Below are 17080 nucleotides of genomic sequence, written 5' to 3'. Positions count from 1 at the left end.
ACACACTTACATAATTTTTCATCTCAACTATCATTTTCACTTTGAATTGTCATCTCAATCCCCATAGTGAATGTTTGCACAAAGTCCTCACTGAGGGCTCAAATTAGTTCATGAATGAGACTCCCTAAAAATGTGGCATCTCGTGTATAAATCCACCCTTACCGTAACCTTATTGGACCACAGGCCCCGCCTTAACCGGCCATTGGACACGCTGTGCAACACCCGTATGAGATACCAAGTTGTTAGCGAGTCCCATAGGGACAACACTCTGCCATTCCGAAATGAATGAGAACATGCTTCGAGTCCCGTGCATTGGGATTCAGTTTGTATGTAAACTTTCACAGCTCAAGATGTAAACTATTTAAAAAATAATAATAAAAATGTTTGATTAATAATTCAGTTACAGCTAGATTTAGCCACTGACTGTAGAAATGACCAGACAGAACACAAGACAAACATACAAAAAACAGTCACAAAATGCAACCAAATGGTGTTAAGGAGTAGGGAGCCCTGTGATGATAGCAGACCTTGCTGGGAGTGTGAGGCAGCGTTGTGGTTACAGTGGACCCCTCCGTTGGTGTGGGCAGAGTTCCAAAGTCCCGAGAGCTTGTGGGCCGACAGGAAAGAGCTGGGGTCCCAGTCCACAGAACTCTGCTCCGGGTAACCGTTCCCACAGCTCTGGGACTTACAGGAGGACGAGTGTGACAATGGTACCTGAATCGGGGACAGATGTTTAACCATTAGAACAAATAAGGCGGCTGTTTTTTTTATTTTTATATCCAAGCACGGTTCCTGCACACTTTTGCTGATCGAATTCCATGACTATTCCATGGGAAGTAGTGCGATTTCCACAACCTATATGTCGATGTTTATGTTCATCAATACATTTTATTGTTGTATTGTTAAGTGTAACTTTATTTTGACCAGCTACAACAATCAACTTAAGAAATCAGGAAGTACATTTGGATTATGATTCCTTCAAAAGATAACAAGATATACCAGCAGCCAAGCGCAACATTAACCAAGTGAAAAACAAGATTGCCAACAAATTCCTGTGACATTTCCAAAACTTTTTGGGACATGTTATCATTTTCCATAACTTCTCCAGGCCTTGAAAACACAATTTCCAGATAACCACCGGAACCCTTGCAGAGTAGCTATGTGAACATTATAACTAGTTTGAAGAACATAGTCGTTACTATGGTATGCAGCCGATCAGTAATCAAAGACAGAGCTCTATCGCGGTGAAGGTTAAGTTCGCAAGACTGACAACAAGAGCCATTTGGCATCGTAGCAGGGCAAACGACTATACAAATTCCAAGTTGGTAGGCCAAAACTAAATCTTTACTAGATAATTTACTGCATTGCAAAATGGCATAGAATTACAGAGAAATCATGATATGTGGGGACAAAAAAGCTTGTGGTTTACTCTGTACTACATTTACACCTTAGGGGGTAATATGTAAATAATAGCTGTTACTTTCAGTCGAGTCACAGTGACTGATTTTCATGGCGCTGCACAATAGATCAGTGATCATACCGGTATCGGCCAAGATCCTTAATTTTCTTTTTCATTTATCTTGACAGTTCAATGAGCAGAACTGGGGCAGATGTGAACAACTGATGATTATTTATTTTCTAGCTGCACATGTTTTTGTGTTGTTTTTCTCCCCCACATGGGTTTTGTTTGAATACTTACACGTTTCCATGTTTTCATGTCTTATCACTTTCAAATCAGTATGTACAAATTGGGATAACCACAGGATTTTTTTCTATTTCATATATACACACACATCATATTGATATTGTCAAATATCAGTTATCAGCCATTACATGAAATGTATGATCAGTTATCAGTATCTGCCAACATTTTCATATCGGCGCATCCCTATTTAAAATCCATTTGCATTATAGGCTATATTTAAACTTCCTTATAGCTGGTGCAACAGACCTGAGAGATTTACAAGCAATCAGTCAGTAAAAAAAGTCGGGGGGGGGACTCACCTGCTAAGACTTAAAAAGCAATAGAAGAAGGAAGGATGGTAGAATTTATTTACTTCAAGTTGCTCTCCATAATTTGCATGAGATGGAAAGTGCTTATGTAAATATCAGTGATATATCACCCAAGAAAACTAAGGTTGCTGCATTGGTCGCCTTTTACCCATGAACACAACATATAAAGTATGCCTCCAGTGAAGAGACAAAACTTGCTATGTTTGCACCTAACGCCGCAAGGTGTTACGACTTGGGGGGGGGGGGGGGGACACAACTAACATGCCTCAAACTTTGACAGCCTGTTACCACACAGATAATCTGCAATACCGAATTAAATTCTTGTAGATTCTATTTATTATTTGACCACACGTTTTTCAAACATAAGCCAATACCCCACTGTGGGGGGAATATCGATTAGTTGACTTCAGCCCACAAAGTGGAACGACGAGGAGGATCGACTGATACGACCCCAAGTCGGTCCCCGTCGGTTGCACTCACCGGCGTGGGTTGATCCTGGGTGCTCCTCCTCTCCTCCTCTTCCACACTCTTCCGGCAGCTCTGACAGATCCACATGGCCACCTCTCCCAGCAGGGACTGGGACAGCGAGGGCACGGCGTCTGCCAGCTTCCGCCCCGGCACCTCCCGCAGCAAGGCCTGAGAGAGTGCCGGCACGGCGTCGGCCAGCCTGGTCCCGTGGCCCCCGGGGAGGCCGTTCGCGGAGCTCGCGCCCCAGTCCTTGAACTCGCGGTGGCACAGGAGGCAGCAGGTGTGCATAGGCTATAGGTGGAGGATGAGGAGGTGGGGGGGGTAAAGGTCAATTACTGTAACCTTGCTATTTACATTTTTTATTTTTATGCTCGCTTATGCCTGTATTTTTTACTGTTGTTGTATGTCCGTTCTATTTTACCATACCATGCTATGCTCGCTCATGCCTGTATTTTTTACTGTTGTGAAGCACTTTGAACTGCAACCTCTGTATGAAAAGTGCTATACAAATAAAGTTATTATTATTATTAATGTGTAGCCTATGATCCAGATATTCTGATTTACAGGAAGACCAAGTGACACAAGATGTCTGTAGTAGTATGCTAGTTATTTATTATGTATTCGTTAATTTGGAAGGGACAGCGTGTATTAATGGACAATACATATAATGCACTGTAAATACACAGGATTTAGCAAGGGATGCTAATTTTCATCCTCAGTCCCCAAATCAGGACTTGGGAGTTAAGTTTGATTGATTGATTTGATTGAAAACTTTATTAACAGATTGCAGAATGGGTACAATACAGTACAGCTCAATACACACAATTGTTAAGGGGATGCAGACCAGAGAAAGACTTTAGTCTTGTTTACATCAGGGTCCCCCTGTAACATGCAACTCCAACGTTTTGGTTAAAAACAAAACAAACTTAATTTCTAACTGAGCAGAGCACGGCACTAATAATGCACATGTTTACACAACCAATACACCACCAAGGAACAAAGTAGCAGCCAGGTAGTTTAATGTAAACATTTGTAATCAACTCGCTATAATGGAGGTGTCCAGCTAGCTGCTGCATTTCAACTTGTTTCTGATTTAGTTGACCGAAAAATGTAAGCAAAGCAAAAAAAAACAAAAAAAATGACACCTAGTAGTTTATGTTCTTATTAATTTAGCAAACGTAGATTTGGATTATACATAGCAAACGTAGATTTGGATAATAACAACTGAATGTGTGCGTTTCATTTTTTGTGAAGTGTATTCAGTGTGTGGCTAAATTAACACCCAATGAAAATGACAATATTGATAATAACGTTAGCTTAGGTTAACTTAGCCGCGTTAGCCCCCCGAAGTCGACCTAGTTAGCCTCCACTCGGGAGGAGTTATATATCGCTGTATAACTAGCGTGTGACTATATTAATATATAATAATGCAATAAGCTAAATAGCTCATGTTAGCCTAGCCAGCACGGTAGCTAAGGTGTAACTAGAGTTCGAACCCAGACGACTTGTCCGTGGCAAGGCGCGCACAATGTCACCTGTGCGGTGGATAAGAGAGGCTGCATGTTAGCAGCTAACTGGCATCGAACCCTGGTGTGGTGGTGGTGGTGGTGGGTGGGTGCAGATTTAGCTAAAAAGGTATGTTTGTTATTTATTTATTTATCAAAATGTGAGCAAGAAGCGAGACGTGAACCCTCTCTCAACTACGAATAAGGAAAATAACTTGGATGCAAAAATAACAGATGCATTATGGAACTGATCCTTGTCATAACGTTAGATAAATAAAAGCATAATGGAGGATGGTTGGATTAGCTGAGATGTGGCTATTTAGCACCAGAAGCTAGCTTAGCTATTTCCCCCCACACAGCAGCGATTAGCTCGCAGCTAACTAGCTACCTGGTTGTTCGCCCTGGTGGCCAGTCTCTCCAGCCCCGCGTCTCCTCCTCCGCCGCCGCCACCAGCTGCATCGCCGCCGGGAGGAGAGACTGCTGCTGCCGGGCTCTTCGTGCTGCTCTGCTGTCCTCCGGGCGCCTGCAGCTCCTTCTGCTGGGCCACCCCTGGCTGTTTGCTTTTCTTCCTCGCCATCACACGAGTGTTTATGGTATCCTTTGGTCACAGTTTGCACCAGTTTTTTGAGTATTCCAGCGGACACAGTTTCGTTTATTCTTGGGACCACACAAATGTTCTCTATCTTCTTCTCTAGTCAAGACAACAGTCAATATGGCGGAGTGCTGGCACACACTCCCGGGGTTCATAGGTGAAGGGTAGTGATGGCAGCGTGGCTTCAGTGCTTTATGGGGATCAGCGTTGCGGCCCCACTCTGTCGCTGAAGCGACGACGTGACGACGCCATGTTGAGTAGTGGCAATAAGGTTGTTGCAGCCTGATCCAGGGTGTTTTCAGTAGACTTGACGTTACATGCAGAGAGCGAAATGCACATTATTGTTTCCTCAAACCACCCGTGCAGACTTCCACAGCCACATTATTTTCTTTTAGAATCAATAAATTTTTTTAAATTATTATTTGTATTATTATATATACATATATATATTTTTTTTTATTCCTTTTTTAATTTAATTATTATTTATTATTGAATTCGTTTTGTGAAATGTAGCCCAAATTCAGCTGTATTATAATGTAAACGCCACAGATGGAATGGTGTGTATATAGCTGCTTCAGCCCGGGCGTGGGCAAACACTTTAGTAGAGTAGAGCTTCCAAGCGTTATCTCCAAATGTTAGCAGAATACTTTGGCATTTATTAGGACATGTGATGCAGCAGATGTCAACAATAATATCGGCAAGTTTCAGGTTCAAGTTTTGTTTTATTTGTCACATAAGGTACATGTATACATTAGGATGGCTTAGAGTAGACGACAGAGTACAGCAACTTGCAATGGGCCTGGTCTACAAGATACACTACACGACCAAGGTACCCATGTACATGTCAAAATACTTCCCAAAGGTCAGTGAATACCACGATCACAACACCAGAGGGAGCTCCACAAATCATGTTAAACCCAGATTCGGCTCAAATAAGGGACTAAACACGTTTCGCAATTATGCCACATCAATGTGGAACGCCCTACCCAAAGCTGTAAAGGAATGTGGATCACTACCCACTTTCAAAACCACTCTCAAGGGACACCTACGGGAGACTGCAATTCAAAACTGGCCCCTGTAAATGTCCTAACCCAACCCCCTCCAATGTACAGTAATTTACCTAGTATGGTTTTGTCAATAGTCCAATGTACAATTTTGCTTGTTTGTACAGTGTCTCCCCCCTCCCCCCTCAATGTACAGTTTTGCTTGTTTATACAGTGTTTCTCCCCCCCCCCCCCCCCAACCACCTCCAATGTAAATTACCCAGTATGGTTGTCAATATCCCAATGTACCCAACCCCCCCCACACAACCCCACCCAACCTCCTCCAATGTACAGTTTCTACGTCAAATGTATATACTCCCTTTTCTTGACTCCTTCTGTATCACAAACAGTACTGTATTTGCAAATCTGGTATGTCATAAATGTATAGATGTAGCAGTACTGACTATCTGTATGTCATGTATGTCATATATGTCCTGATGAATTGTGTGTATTGAGCTGTACTGTATTGTACCCATTCTGCAATCTGTTAATAAAGTTTTCAATCAATCAATCAAAAACAGTGAAATGCTTGGTTCTGTATGAGCCCCCATGAGGATGTGCTTCATACAGTAAAAATAATCAAGTCCAAACACTACACAAATTATACAATATACAAACAACCTAAAAAAGTACAAAATGTAAACGATGAGGTACAAAATGCAAAAAAAATTGGTATGGATGTAGTAGTGCAAATATTTCTGTAATAAACAAGCAATTCACTTTTTGGTGCTCATTGAAAAAGTTGTGACTAAAAAATCTGATAATAATCAAATAAAAAATAAAGGCACGCTGTTGTTGTTATTATATCATTATGGGACTTTGGAAAACAAGACGAAGAGGAGGGAGTGGCAGGAGCGGAGGGAGGGGGGCTAGGCGACGTGGTGTTTACGTAACGGGGGCTAGGCGACGTGGTCTTTACGTAACGGGGGCTAGGCGACGTGGTGTTTACGTAACGGGGGCTAGGCGACGTGGTCTTTACGTAACGGGGGCTAGGTTACGTGTTTTTTACGTAACGGGCAGCGCGGCGCTGTGTTGTTGGGCTTCGTTCGTTGGTTGAACTGCAAACGTAGCGTTTACTCCGACGCTGTTGTTATTGTGACTAGAGAGTTGTGTTTCTGAATTTATCGCTCATATAATTCAGAACAATTTTACAATGGAAGCCAACTTCTGCAACATCCAGGTGCTTCTCCAAGCCGCGGAGTTTTTGGAGAGAAGAGAACGAGGTAACGATCGTCTGTCAGCTGTCATTCTTCTTCTATGAGGAAGGAAATTGATTAGCGTAAAAAAAAAAAAGCAAATATGCACAATGAATCAAATGCAAACATGCATGCTAACACACAGACGAATAAATAACGTGGGCTGTTTATTCACTAAATGACCGATTCACCATCGAGAAAACCAGTTTTAAAAGCCGATCTCTCTCGTATTTGACTCACTGACCTACATATCGCTCACATCATTGTTGCTCAAAGGCGCCAAGTCTGGTCCCGTTTGAAAATGTAGACGAGCTAGTAGTGTTGTTATGAACGATGTAGCAGTACGCGCCGACCAAAGAATGAATGCAAGTAATCAAATAAAAAAAAAATACTATATTGTATGCTTGAGTCTGACCGTGTTGTAATGTGCAGTTTACTTAACAATGGTAGTTGTGTTTGCAAGGCTAGAAGTAGTTTTGCAGAAACGGATGATGTCTGATGGCGCCAACACCTGAAAAGGGTGTTCACCAATTGTAATGTTGATAGTGAAGGATACTGTTTTCCAATGTGATAGATTACTTCTTCCTTTTTCTTTTTTTCTTTTAAATAACGTTACTAATGCCTGTAATACGATTTTGCGTTTGGGCTGATTTAGATGTTTGTTGTATAAAATAACACACAGGCACTGCACCAAAAAAAAGAACGTAAGATTCATTTTGCACATCATCTCACACATATTCCAAGGCTCTAAACTGTTTTGCACACATTCATTTAGTTTGACAGTTGTTGCGTGATAATGAGTTTCAATCACACTCTTATGCAGAGCTGTCTCTAGTAAACAAGACGAAAGTCTTTCTCTGGTCTGCATCCCCTTAACAATTGTATACTGAGCTGTACTGTACTGTACCCATTCTGCAATATGTTAATAAAGTGTTCAATCAATCAATGAATCAATAGTACGCCTGTATGTCACAGCCTCCAATCCAATGTACAGTTTCTACGCCTAATGTATATACTCTTTTCTTTCTGGACTCTTTTTGTATCACAAACAGTACTGTAATTGCAAATCTGGTATGTCATAAATGTATAGATGTAGCAGTAGGCCTACTGTCTATCTGTATGTCATGTATGTCATATATGTTACGATGAATTGAAAATGGGGGACCCTGATGTAAACAAGACGAAAGTCTTTCTCTGGTCTGCATCCCCTTAACAATTGTATGTATTGAGCCGTACTGTACTGTACCCATTCTGCAATCTGTTAATAAAGTTTTCATTCATTCATTCATTCTCCGAGACACCTCTGCCCAAGAGGGCCAATGTTAGTAATGTTACTACCAAATCTGCAAGCGCAACCAAATTTTTCTTTTTTTTTAAAGAAAATGCTCCTATAACGTTGAATTGGGTGTATACAGACAGAGTATCACTGATAACCATAAATTAAGCTTGTATGAACATATGAGTTATGCAGTGATGTAGTTATTAACAGAAAAGTAAACGGACTGTACAGTGCTATGTCTTTTCTGCTAAGGACACCATATCTTTATGGTCATCGTTTACATGGACACAGTCAATAAACAACTGGGAAATCAAATTATTTAATCTTTTTCAACTAATTTCCGGTTCTTATTTATAAAAGAGACAACAAATGTGAGGGGAAACAATAATATATTATTTATTCAATATGTTACCAGTTAATTTACTACTTTAGAACTGTATTTTATGATTTTGTATGAAAACTGTATGATCGTATTGCTTCGATGTGGCAAATAAAAAAAAATAAAAAGTTTGACAGTGGAATGTTGTGCAACTCTCTGTGCATGGGAGTGGGAGTTTGAATATCTACTTCTGTGATGTCCTCAAAGGACATTGAATCCTTGTGTTGTGTTAATTACAGCTCAATGAAATTATGTGGATAGATAGGGAATGAATGTGCGCCAAACAGTTTAGAGCCAGTTGGGATATGTGTGAGATTATGTGCAAAAATAAATCTCTTGTTTTTCGGGGGAAGTGTCCCTTTAACCAAAGTGCTTTTGCATCTCCCCCCCCCCCCCCCCCCCCCCCACAGAAGCGGAGCACGGATATGCTTCAGTGCTGCCTTTCAACTCTTTCAATCCAGAGGATTCGGACAGGAAAAGCAGACAGAAGAACAAAAAGTTATCTGCTGGAGGCAATAGGTAATTAATTACATTGAATAACGGAGAACTTAAAGGAGTACTTTGACATGGGGCGGCTACGTGGCGTAGTGGGCAAGGCACTCGCCACGAATGCAGAGATGCTGGGCTCGTCTGTTCGAGCCCAGCGCTCCACATTGCTTTCAGTTTAGCTGGTCGTCCGTACTAATACACATTGGCAGTATTAGGGGGTGGGAAACTGATGGGTGGAGATCGGGCGTTGTGGACAGCGACTCCTACAGGTCGGTTGGTGCGCCTGCGCAGTAGAATCAGGAAGTGTCGGGGGCAGCGTGAGCCTCCCATGCGTTACTCCTCGCCACTGAGAGATCGAGCTGCGCAGGTGAAAAGATGCGACTGCTGTTACCTCAAGTACCGGAGGGGACTTGTGCTATGTATGACTTAGTCCACATTGCAGCCAGCTTGTGGGAGGCAAGAAACAGCGTTCGTGACAGGGGAGGGTTGAATTGGATGATACGAAATTGGGATGGGAGAAAATATGGAAAATGGGAGGAAAAAGTGGATCAAACAAAAAAAAATTAGTACTTTGACATATTATTTTTTTTCAGTTGCTTATATTATTCTTCACTTGACACTTGTCTCGCAAATTTACAATTATACATACAGTAGTGACAACACATATGAACTATTTACAATACAGGGAGGTACATACAACACTCCTAACTATTTACAACCAGTGTCAGAGCGAGCGCACTCAAGTTGTTCGAAAATTCTGAGGGCTCAGAGACAGTGGCACACTGGACGCTCTGACCAAAGAGTACGTTTATCAGAGCGGAGCAGATTTTCAGAGTGAATTTAAGGCCCTATGAAATCCGTTTTATCTTTTCCTGTTTTCGGTTATGAATCAGAGCGTGTCAATGTGAAAGGTGGCATCTCCGCTCAAATGCGAATTTTCGGCTGTCCAAACCTTTCCCTCCAGTGACGGGTGTCAAATGAAGGGAAAACTATCAACTGAAATTCAATATACTCTGTTGTGGTTTTGAAACTTGACATTTTGTTTTCTTATTTCTTTTGGTTATTGCCTCACTAGCCTTCATTACTAAGCAGTAAACATTTCCAAGCAAATCTTTGTACATTATGTAATTTAATTGTCTTTTCAATTGCAGGTCAGTTCACAATGAGCTGGAAAAGAACAGGTAATTGCTTTAATGTCCTTCTATGTTTCCGTTTCTTTTCTGGCTTAAACATCTAGTCCAGGGACTACGACTGAAAACTAGCAACCCTGCTAACGTTGTAATATTTAGTTTTTCATTTTTATTCATTTATAAATGTATAACTGTTGATTGATATGCACTGTCCCTGATCAAATAAACTGAGTAAATAAATAAATAAATAATTAATGAATGTTTACTGGCAACAATTCCTAAGTTATTTCCATAGAATGCACTACATGTACTGTAGGTTAGCTAAAGATCACAACTAGCAAAATGATGTGTGGTCTATAGCTAGGCTTGTGGACAGTTTCATGTGTCGGGTATGGGAGTAATATGGCAGACGTTTTTTTTGTACGTTATCCCTCTGTGACAACACTTACTGCTGCAACATGAAGCCCTTTTCACACATGGCTTCACAGTGTCAATTGTTTGTGTTTTGCAGACGAGCTCAGCTGAGACACTGCCTGGAGCAGCTCAAGCTGCAGGTTCCTCTGTCATCCGACTCCATGAGGAACACCACCCTCAACCTGCTCAGACGTGCAGAGCTCCACATCAAGGTAGAAAGTACACAACGCACAACGTCATACATTAAAGGAACACGCCAACGTTTTAGGAAATTAGATTACCGTCTTCTCCAGAGAGAGAGAGAGAGAGGGAGACAAGAAGCTTAGCTTAGCACAATGAATGGAAGCGGACATGACCGGTTAGCCTACGCATTGTCCAACTAACACCTCTCCCGAAGGCTAACCGGTCATGTCCGCTTCCATTCATTGTGCTAAGCTAGGCTAACGTGCAGCCAGATAGCTTTCTACTGAACTACTCTGTGAAATAATATGAAATATATGAAATGTTTTTGTATTAAAAAAGTTGGTGCGTCTCGCGAGAGCTTGTATGGAATGCGCGAGAATAAAAATTGGCATGCAAATGCCACTATGTGTTGTTTTTCTTTTGCTAGTATGGTTGTAAAATTGGTATTAGATTTGACTCTTAAGTGGTATTAAAAAGTCTTGCATTTTACTTGTTGAAACCTGCAGATGCCATGCAATGCAGCACCTCGCAGCAGGGTGGTGTGTTGGTACGGATGGGCCATTTGTGTGACGTCACATCATGCTGTGAGCTTTTTAATCCCCTGTCTTCCGCTGTGATCGATTGGCCAGCGCGGGGAGGGGCTTGCGTCTGGCAAAAGTTGACTCCAGTTCTACTTTCTCGCGGAACGCTGCACTGTTTTTTCCCTTTAATTCATTAATAATTCATTACATTTATATAGCGCTTTTCTCAGACTCAAATCGCTTTACAACATAGGGTTAGGGAAATTGCCTCCTTCACCACCACTGGTAGCACCCAACCTTGGGCTATGCAGGCTCAATGGCTGCCATACACTGGCACCAGGCACACATCACACTACACAATGGCTGAACGGCTCAGGAGACAGGGATTGATATCAGCCAATTAAGGGGAAGGGATGATTAGGTGGCCTTAATGTTAGAGACCTGATTGGGAATTTGGCCAGGAACGTCGGGGAACCCCCTACTCTTTACGATAGGCGTCCTGGGTTCTTTAACGACCGAATTCAGTCAGGACCTCGGTTTAGCGTGTCACCCGAAGGACGGCACTCGCAGCTGTACGGTGTCCCTATCACTGTAACAGGGGCATTGTTACTGACGAGTCCAGAGGACAGAGTGCCCCCTGCTGGACAACAACACCACTTTCCGACAGCAGCCTTGACCGGGGCTCGAACCGGTTCTCTACTCATGGGCAACCCCAGTCCAACACCACTACGATTTAGATTTGAATGAGCTCTTAGTGCGGACCTCTCTCTTAACGTCTGCGTTGTCTCTCATCAGAAGCTGCAGGAGCAGGACGAGCGTGCAGAGCTGATGAAGCGGCGCCTCAGGTGGCAACAGAGGGAGCTGCGGGTGAGGCTGGAGCTGCTGCAGAGAGGCTCGGAGAGGATGAGGAACGACAGTCTCGGGTCCGCCATGTCCTCCGAGAGATCTGACTCTGACAGAGGTACAGTAGGAGTAAGGCTGGGCGACATGGGAAACGTTTAATATCGACACTTGTGAAATAACATAATAAGATGTATTAACAACACAATTTTAAGCCAAGTTGTGTGTTTCTTTTTAGTTTTGTTTACACAGCTGTATGTGTTTAGTGAGGGACAACACATTCTGTGTTCAGGGTGGCCTTAAAGGTGGTATAGATACATGTTGCAGGCATGTACTCTCCCTACTTCCCATTTCCCCACATGGAATGCACCTGATTGGATATATGCTGGTGCTCTAGTGCGACATCTAGTGGCAGAATGTTATCTATAGCACATTTTAAATACCGTAATTCCTCTAATAGTAACCGGTATTCAATTAAAAACCGGGTCTCCATTAATGACCGGGTGCGCTGTTGAGCTAAGCAATTATAAGCCGGCCTCCTAATACAAGCCGGGTTTCATGTATATTAGAGGAATTACGGTATTTCCCTCAAAGGATTTACCATAGGCAATATATTTTGTTATTGTTGTTATATGCTGGCCTGGCTGTGCAGTAAATACCATATAATGGTATGGTGTTAATGTTTACCAAGAGAGTAAGCCTACCTCAGAATTGTATAAAACGAAGTTATTATTATTATTATACCAGTATTGTGATTGCACTATTTTACTTTATTTTACTTTTTTTGACCACCTGTAATTGCACTGTTTACTACCGTATTTCATACAGTACTTGGTTTCAATAAATGAACCGGGTTCAAACTGACACAAAATGTTGATTTATTCATTATGATCGGTTTGAAAATTAGAAATATAGGCCTCTCTCTTATACATGCCTCCTCCTAATACAAGCCTGGTATCCGCTACAGTTGAAACAAATACAAGCCGGGGTTACTATTAGAGGATTTACGGTAGTCTAATTCACATTTAATAAAAGGCCATACAAATTATTTTTGGAGAGGTCTTAAATATTTATATATTGAAAGCTATAAGCAGGATCCAAAATGAACAGCAAGTACCAAATGCCTGAAAGCCCAACAAGTATATGAAATGCAAAGTTGTGTTTTATTTGTCACATATAACGCACATGTACATTACAGTGAAATGCTTGGTTCTGTATGAGCCTCCTGAGAATGTGCTTCATACAGTAAAAAAGAATAAAGTCCAAACACTATAGAAATGATACAATATGCAAACCCTTTCAAAGGCAAAAATGAGGTATGGATGTAGTGCAACTCTTTTAGTAATAAATAGATTAAAAAAATATGGTGTAGTGTTTAAAGTGTATAAAAGGAATGTTAACACTTTCAGAGCCCAAGCTTAACCTTGATTTACGGGTTGAATGCCCACCATCCACTTCAATGTTAGCGTTAAAAACGCCTAATCTATGTTTTAAATTATGGCTATGTGTCTAATCTGCCCGTCGCTTATCAATGACTCGTTTTCCAGTCAACATTGTCGAAGCGGATTGTTTTTTTATCGGTTCCTTTTCGTTTTATAGCATTTTGAAAAGCCCTCGTTTTCAAGAAAAATATAAAGATTCCATGATAAAAGACGTTTACTGGAATATTCTAGAATACACAAAAATGTTGTAATTTTTCGGCCTATTTATGAATCGTTTTCAAATAAACGCTAGATTATCGATAGTATATGTGTACGTATGCACGCTAGATACGCAAGCTGAAAAATCGATTATCTGATTTCCTCATCAGCGATCGCGCACACAGACACATCACACATAGGGCAAACGCTGAGATCTCAGCGAATACAACTCTGATTATCCCAAGACTGGTAAAATAGATTCCTTACCTCAGATCAGATGTTCTCCAAAGGATCATTCCAATTCCTGATCGCCATTCCAAATATCGATCACACTTATTGATTGAGTATTGGCTACTGTGAATATATATTCCAGGCTGATTCCCGTCCCATGATGACTTCCATGTTGAGCAGACAGCTTGCCAGCTCTACATATCTAAGCGACTGACCTGCAGTTACACAGGGATAGATGATAGGGGGCGCTTTTTTCCATTCTGAGCTGCTGGAGGAGCTGCTGTACCAACGGGAGACTCGGTTGATGAAATATGAAATCAGATCGCTAATAAAAAAATTAAACGCTAATAAACGTTGTGGGCATTCAGGCATTGGGCTGATAAAACGAGCTATGACGTCATGGGCACTGAAAGTGTTAAAGGTGAGTGTTTAAAGTGACTGTGTGCGTGTGGATGTGTGCAATGAATGTAGATGGACGGGTCTCTTTATACCTGAGCTCTGCTAACAGGAGTTTGTTCTTGTGTCCTTGCAGAGGACGTGGAGGTCGACGTGGAGAGCATCGTGTTTGATTGCGTGGACTCTGATGGACTGAGTATTGCCCACACTGATGTGGACCACTGTTACTCCAGCCCTGACAGAGCCTGGCTATGACAGCAGTGAGCTCCGCCCACCGAGCTAACCAGGAGGGACAGGAAGACGAGGATACATTCCAAAAAAGAGATAAAAACAAAACAAAACAAACAAACAAACAAAAAAAGTTCAAAAAAGAAATAAAAAGACAAAAAGCGGTGGACAAGAGCATACGGCGCAGAAAAAGGTGCTGTACAGCGGACCTCTACAGAAGGGGACACCGTCATTTTAACAATATGTAACATACAGTCTGACTACAAGCTAACGGGTGATGTTTGGCCCGCAGGTGGGCAGTGTCCATTTGCACTGATTTACCAGTTAAAATCACTGAGCTAAGATGGGGGAAAAAAAACATTACTGGCATTATCATCTCTGCGGAAATGAATCAAGTGACGACATTTTATTCCAAAGTTCTGAGTTGAGGCGTACTTTTTACCACTTACCACAAACATTCAAATAATACCAGTCCTGTTTTAATAATCAAGCTTTTCTAGACCTGTTTTTATTTTAATTTTGTATTTATTTTTTTATTCAATATTTCTATATTGGATTATGCCTTAAAATTGGTCTTGTCTACTATTATATACAGCTTTTCTTCCGCACTAAGAAGCTTATATTTCAGGAATATGATGCAATGTCATGATCTAAGGCATGCACTTATACAGTAGCTTGTATTCTGTTTTCTGTTAACCTAACAATGATAGGTGTCTTGTATTTTATTCTTTTTGTTCTGTTGCACAAAACACATCAACTCACAGCACTACTTTTGTTTCAAAAGCATTGTGGGTATATCACTCTGAACAGTGAATACGAAAAAAAACTGGTCATATTTGCACATTTTATATCTGGTAATCATTGTACCATATACTTATGACATATTTGTACACCGTTAGTATGTAACTAGGTGAAAACATTTGACACTTATACCTGTGATAAGGACAAATGAATGAAATAATGCAGTTGTTCCTCACACAGGACTGATGATTTAACTTAACTTCTTTAATAATTGCTAATATGGACAAGAATGTTTCTATCTATTCAGGTGTTCATTATTACAATTATGCACTTCATTGAATATGCATTTATCAACCTTGTGATCATGCATGCAGTAGATTGACCACATTATCATCGGAGTGGTTAAAACATGGTCTACTTGTAATCTTGCAACCGTTGCTGTGTTACAAGTATTTGTATACTATTAGAATTACTGTGCAGTTTGATACTGAGGTGCAGTTTGCCTTCAGGATTGTAAATATACGATGCCTTATTACTTGCAACAGTATGTATGCATTCACCTTTCTCTCTCCTCTTCCCAGTCATTATGTAGCATTTTTATACTAGTGTATGCCTTTTGTATGAATAAATATTTTATATATTTAATACTATGGCTTTTCTGATTCGTTTATACTCGGGCACTAAAGAAATTCTTGGTCAACTAAGTTGATTTAATCGACAAATCTGTAAAATACTTTTTTCTACTTGAACTCATTCAGCATGCAGAAAACAAATAAACCACTAATCAACTTAAAGGGGCACTTCACCAAAAGGATTTGCACATATTCATTTAGTTTGAGTTATTGAGAGTAAATGAGTTTGAATGTGGCCACCGGTGAATCGGTGATGTCATCTGGGACATTGAATCCTTGTGTTGTTATTAGCAATGTGTGTCATATTTCCACGTACAAGTAGTGGAGTTGGCCTCCGGCAGCAGGTATGACAAGGGTGCAGGTTCTTGTCATTAACCCTTTCACTACCACACTACAGAAGGTTAACCCTTTCACTATCACACTACAGAAGGTTAACCCTTTGTTGTGGGGCAGTGAAAGGGTTAACCTTCTGTATTGTCACAGTGAAGGGGTTAACCATTTGGTAGTGAAAGGGTTAAACCTCTGCTCTCTGTTCTTATCTAGGAAATGAGACTCATGAAATCAGTCCCAAGGTAGGCTGTCAAAATTCAAATGTTACTGTGCTGTCAATCGAATAATTTACCTGATATGAATGTTGAATGTGGTCTTTATCTTAGGTTCACAGGATTTGCTCAAGATTCAGTGAGGGTAACGTCCTCTTAGATTGTACGTAGGCTTGAAAAAAATATTAATATATTCTTTTCAGATTCAAGCCATTGTTCCCATTCCTGAGAATTTACTATTCAACTGTACCTTGTGAATTTGTGACCCTGAAACAATCCATTACAAGATGAAGACAATTTTTCCTAAATTTACTAGGGCTATATTAAAGGGGTACTTCACGAAAAAACAATACTGATTAACACTTTGAGAGCCACTCACGGCTAAACTCGTGTTTACGATAGTTACGTTGAAAGCCACTCACGAGATTTCTCGGAATTATTATTATAATTTTTTTTAGCGATCTGAAATCATATTGCATCACGCGAGCCTACCCTAGCCTACCCCCTACCCTAGCCTACCCAAGGGCCGCCGGCGATCAGATGTGAAAAAAGCGCCCCCTATCGTCTCCCAGATGGTCAATCACAATTTTTTATTTTTTTTTATTTCTTTATTGCAGG

General features: G+C 41.0%; 2 protein-coding genes across 2 annotated transcripts in view; one reads left to right on the top strand and one right to left on the bottom strand.

Moving 5' to 3' along the window:
* Nucleotides 1-4693, bottom strand: part of fam193b (family with sequence similarity 193 member B) — a 47176-nt gene extending 42483 nt beyond the window's left edge. The window contains exons 1-3 of the mRNA XM_084332333.1: nt 4375-4693; nt 2494-2772; nt 528-714 (exon numbers count right to left, since the gene is read on the bottom strand). Of these exons, the coding sequence (XP_084188459.1) occupies nt 528-714; nt 2494-2772; nt 4375-4563 (655 nt within the window). The 5' untranslated portion in view covers nt 4564-4693. The remainder of the gene's footprint in view (nt 1-527; nt 715-2493; nt 2773-4374) is intronic.
* Nucleotides 4694-6667: 1974 nt separating this feature from the next.
* mxd3 (MAX dimerization protein 3) lies at nt 6668-15917 on the top strand. The gene is made up of 6 exons (XM_084332337.1): nt 6668-6844; nt 8886-8994; nt 10116-10145; nt 10606-10720; nt 12008-12173; nt 14456-15917. Exons 1-6 carry the CDS (start codon nt 6775-6777, stop codon nt 14572-14574), a joined length of 609 nt encoding a protein of 202 aa, XP_084188463.1. The 5' UTR covers nt 6668-6774; the 3' UTR covers nt 14575-15917.
* Nucleotides 15918-17080: the final 1163 nt, after the last annotated feature.

This window comes from Notolepis coatsorum (assembly GCF_963971535.1).
Source record: "Notolepis coatsorum genome assembly, chromosome: 16".
NCBI classification, from domain to species: domain Eukaryota; kingdom Metazoa; phylum Chordata; class Actinopteri; order Aulopiformes; family Paralepididae; genus Notolepis; species Notolepis coatsorum.
Note: the sequence above shows the minus strand (reverse complement) of the source record. Positions and strands in the feature narration are given on the sequence as shown.

What these genes read in the sequence shown, in the direction of transcription:
- mxd3 (XM_084332337.1), top strand. Translation starts at nt 6,775, where the DNA reads ATGGAAGCCAACTTCTGCAACATCCAGGTGCTTCTCCAAGCCGCGGAG. An exon ending in TTTGGAGAGAAGAGAACGAG is followed by an intron (nt 6,845 to 8,885) that starts GTAACGATCGTC and finishes CCCCCCCCACAG; the next exon opens with AAGCGGAGCACGGATATGCT. An exon ending in GAGATCTGACTCTGACAGAG is followed by an intron (nt 12,174 to 14,455) that starts GTACAGTAGGAG and finishes GTGTCCTTGCAG; the next exon opens with AGGACGTGGAGGTCGACGTG.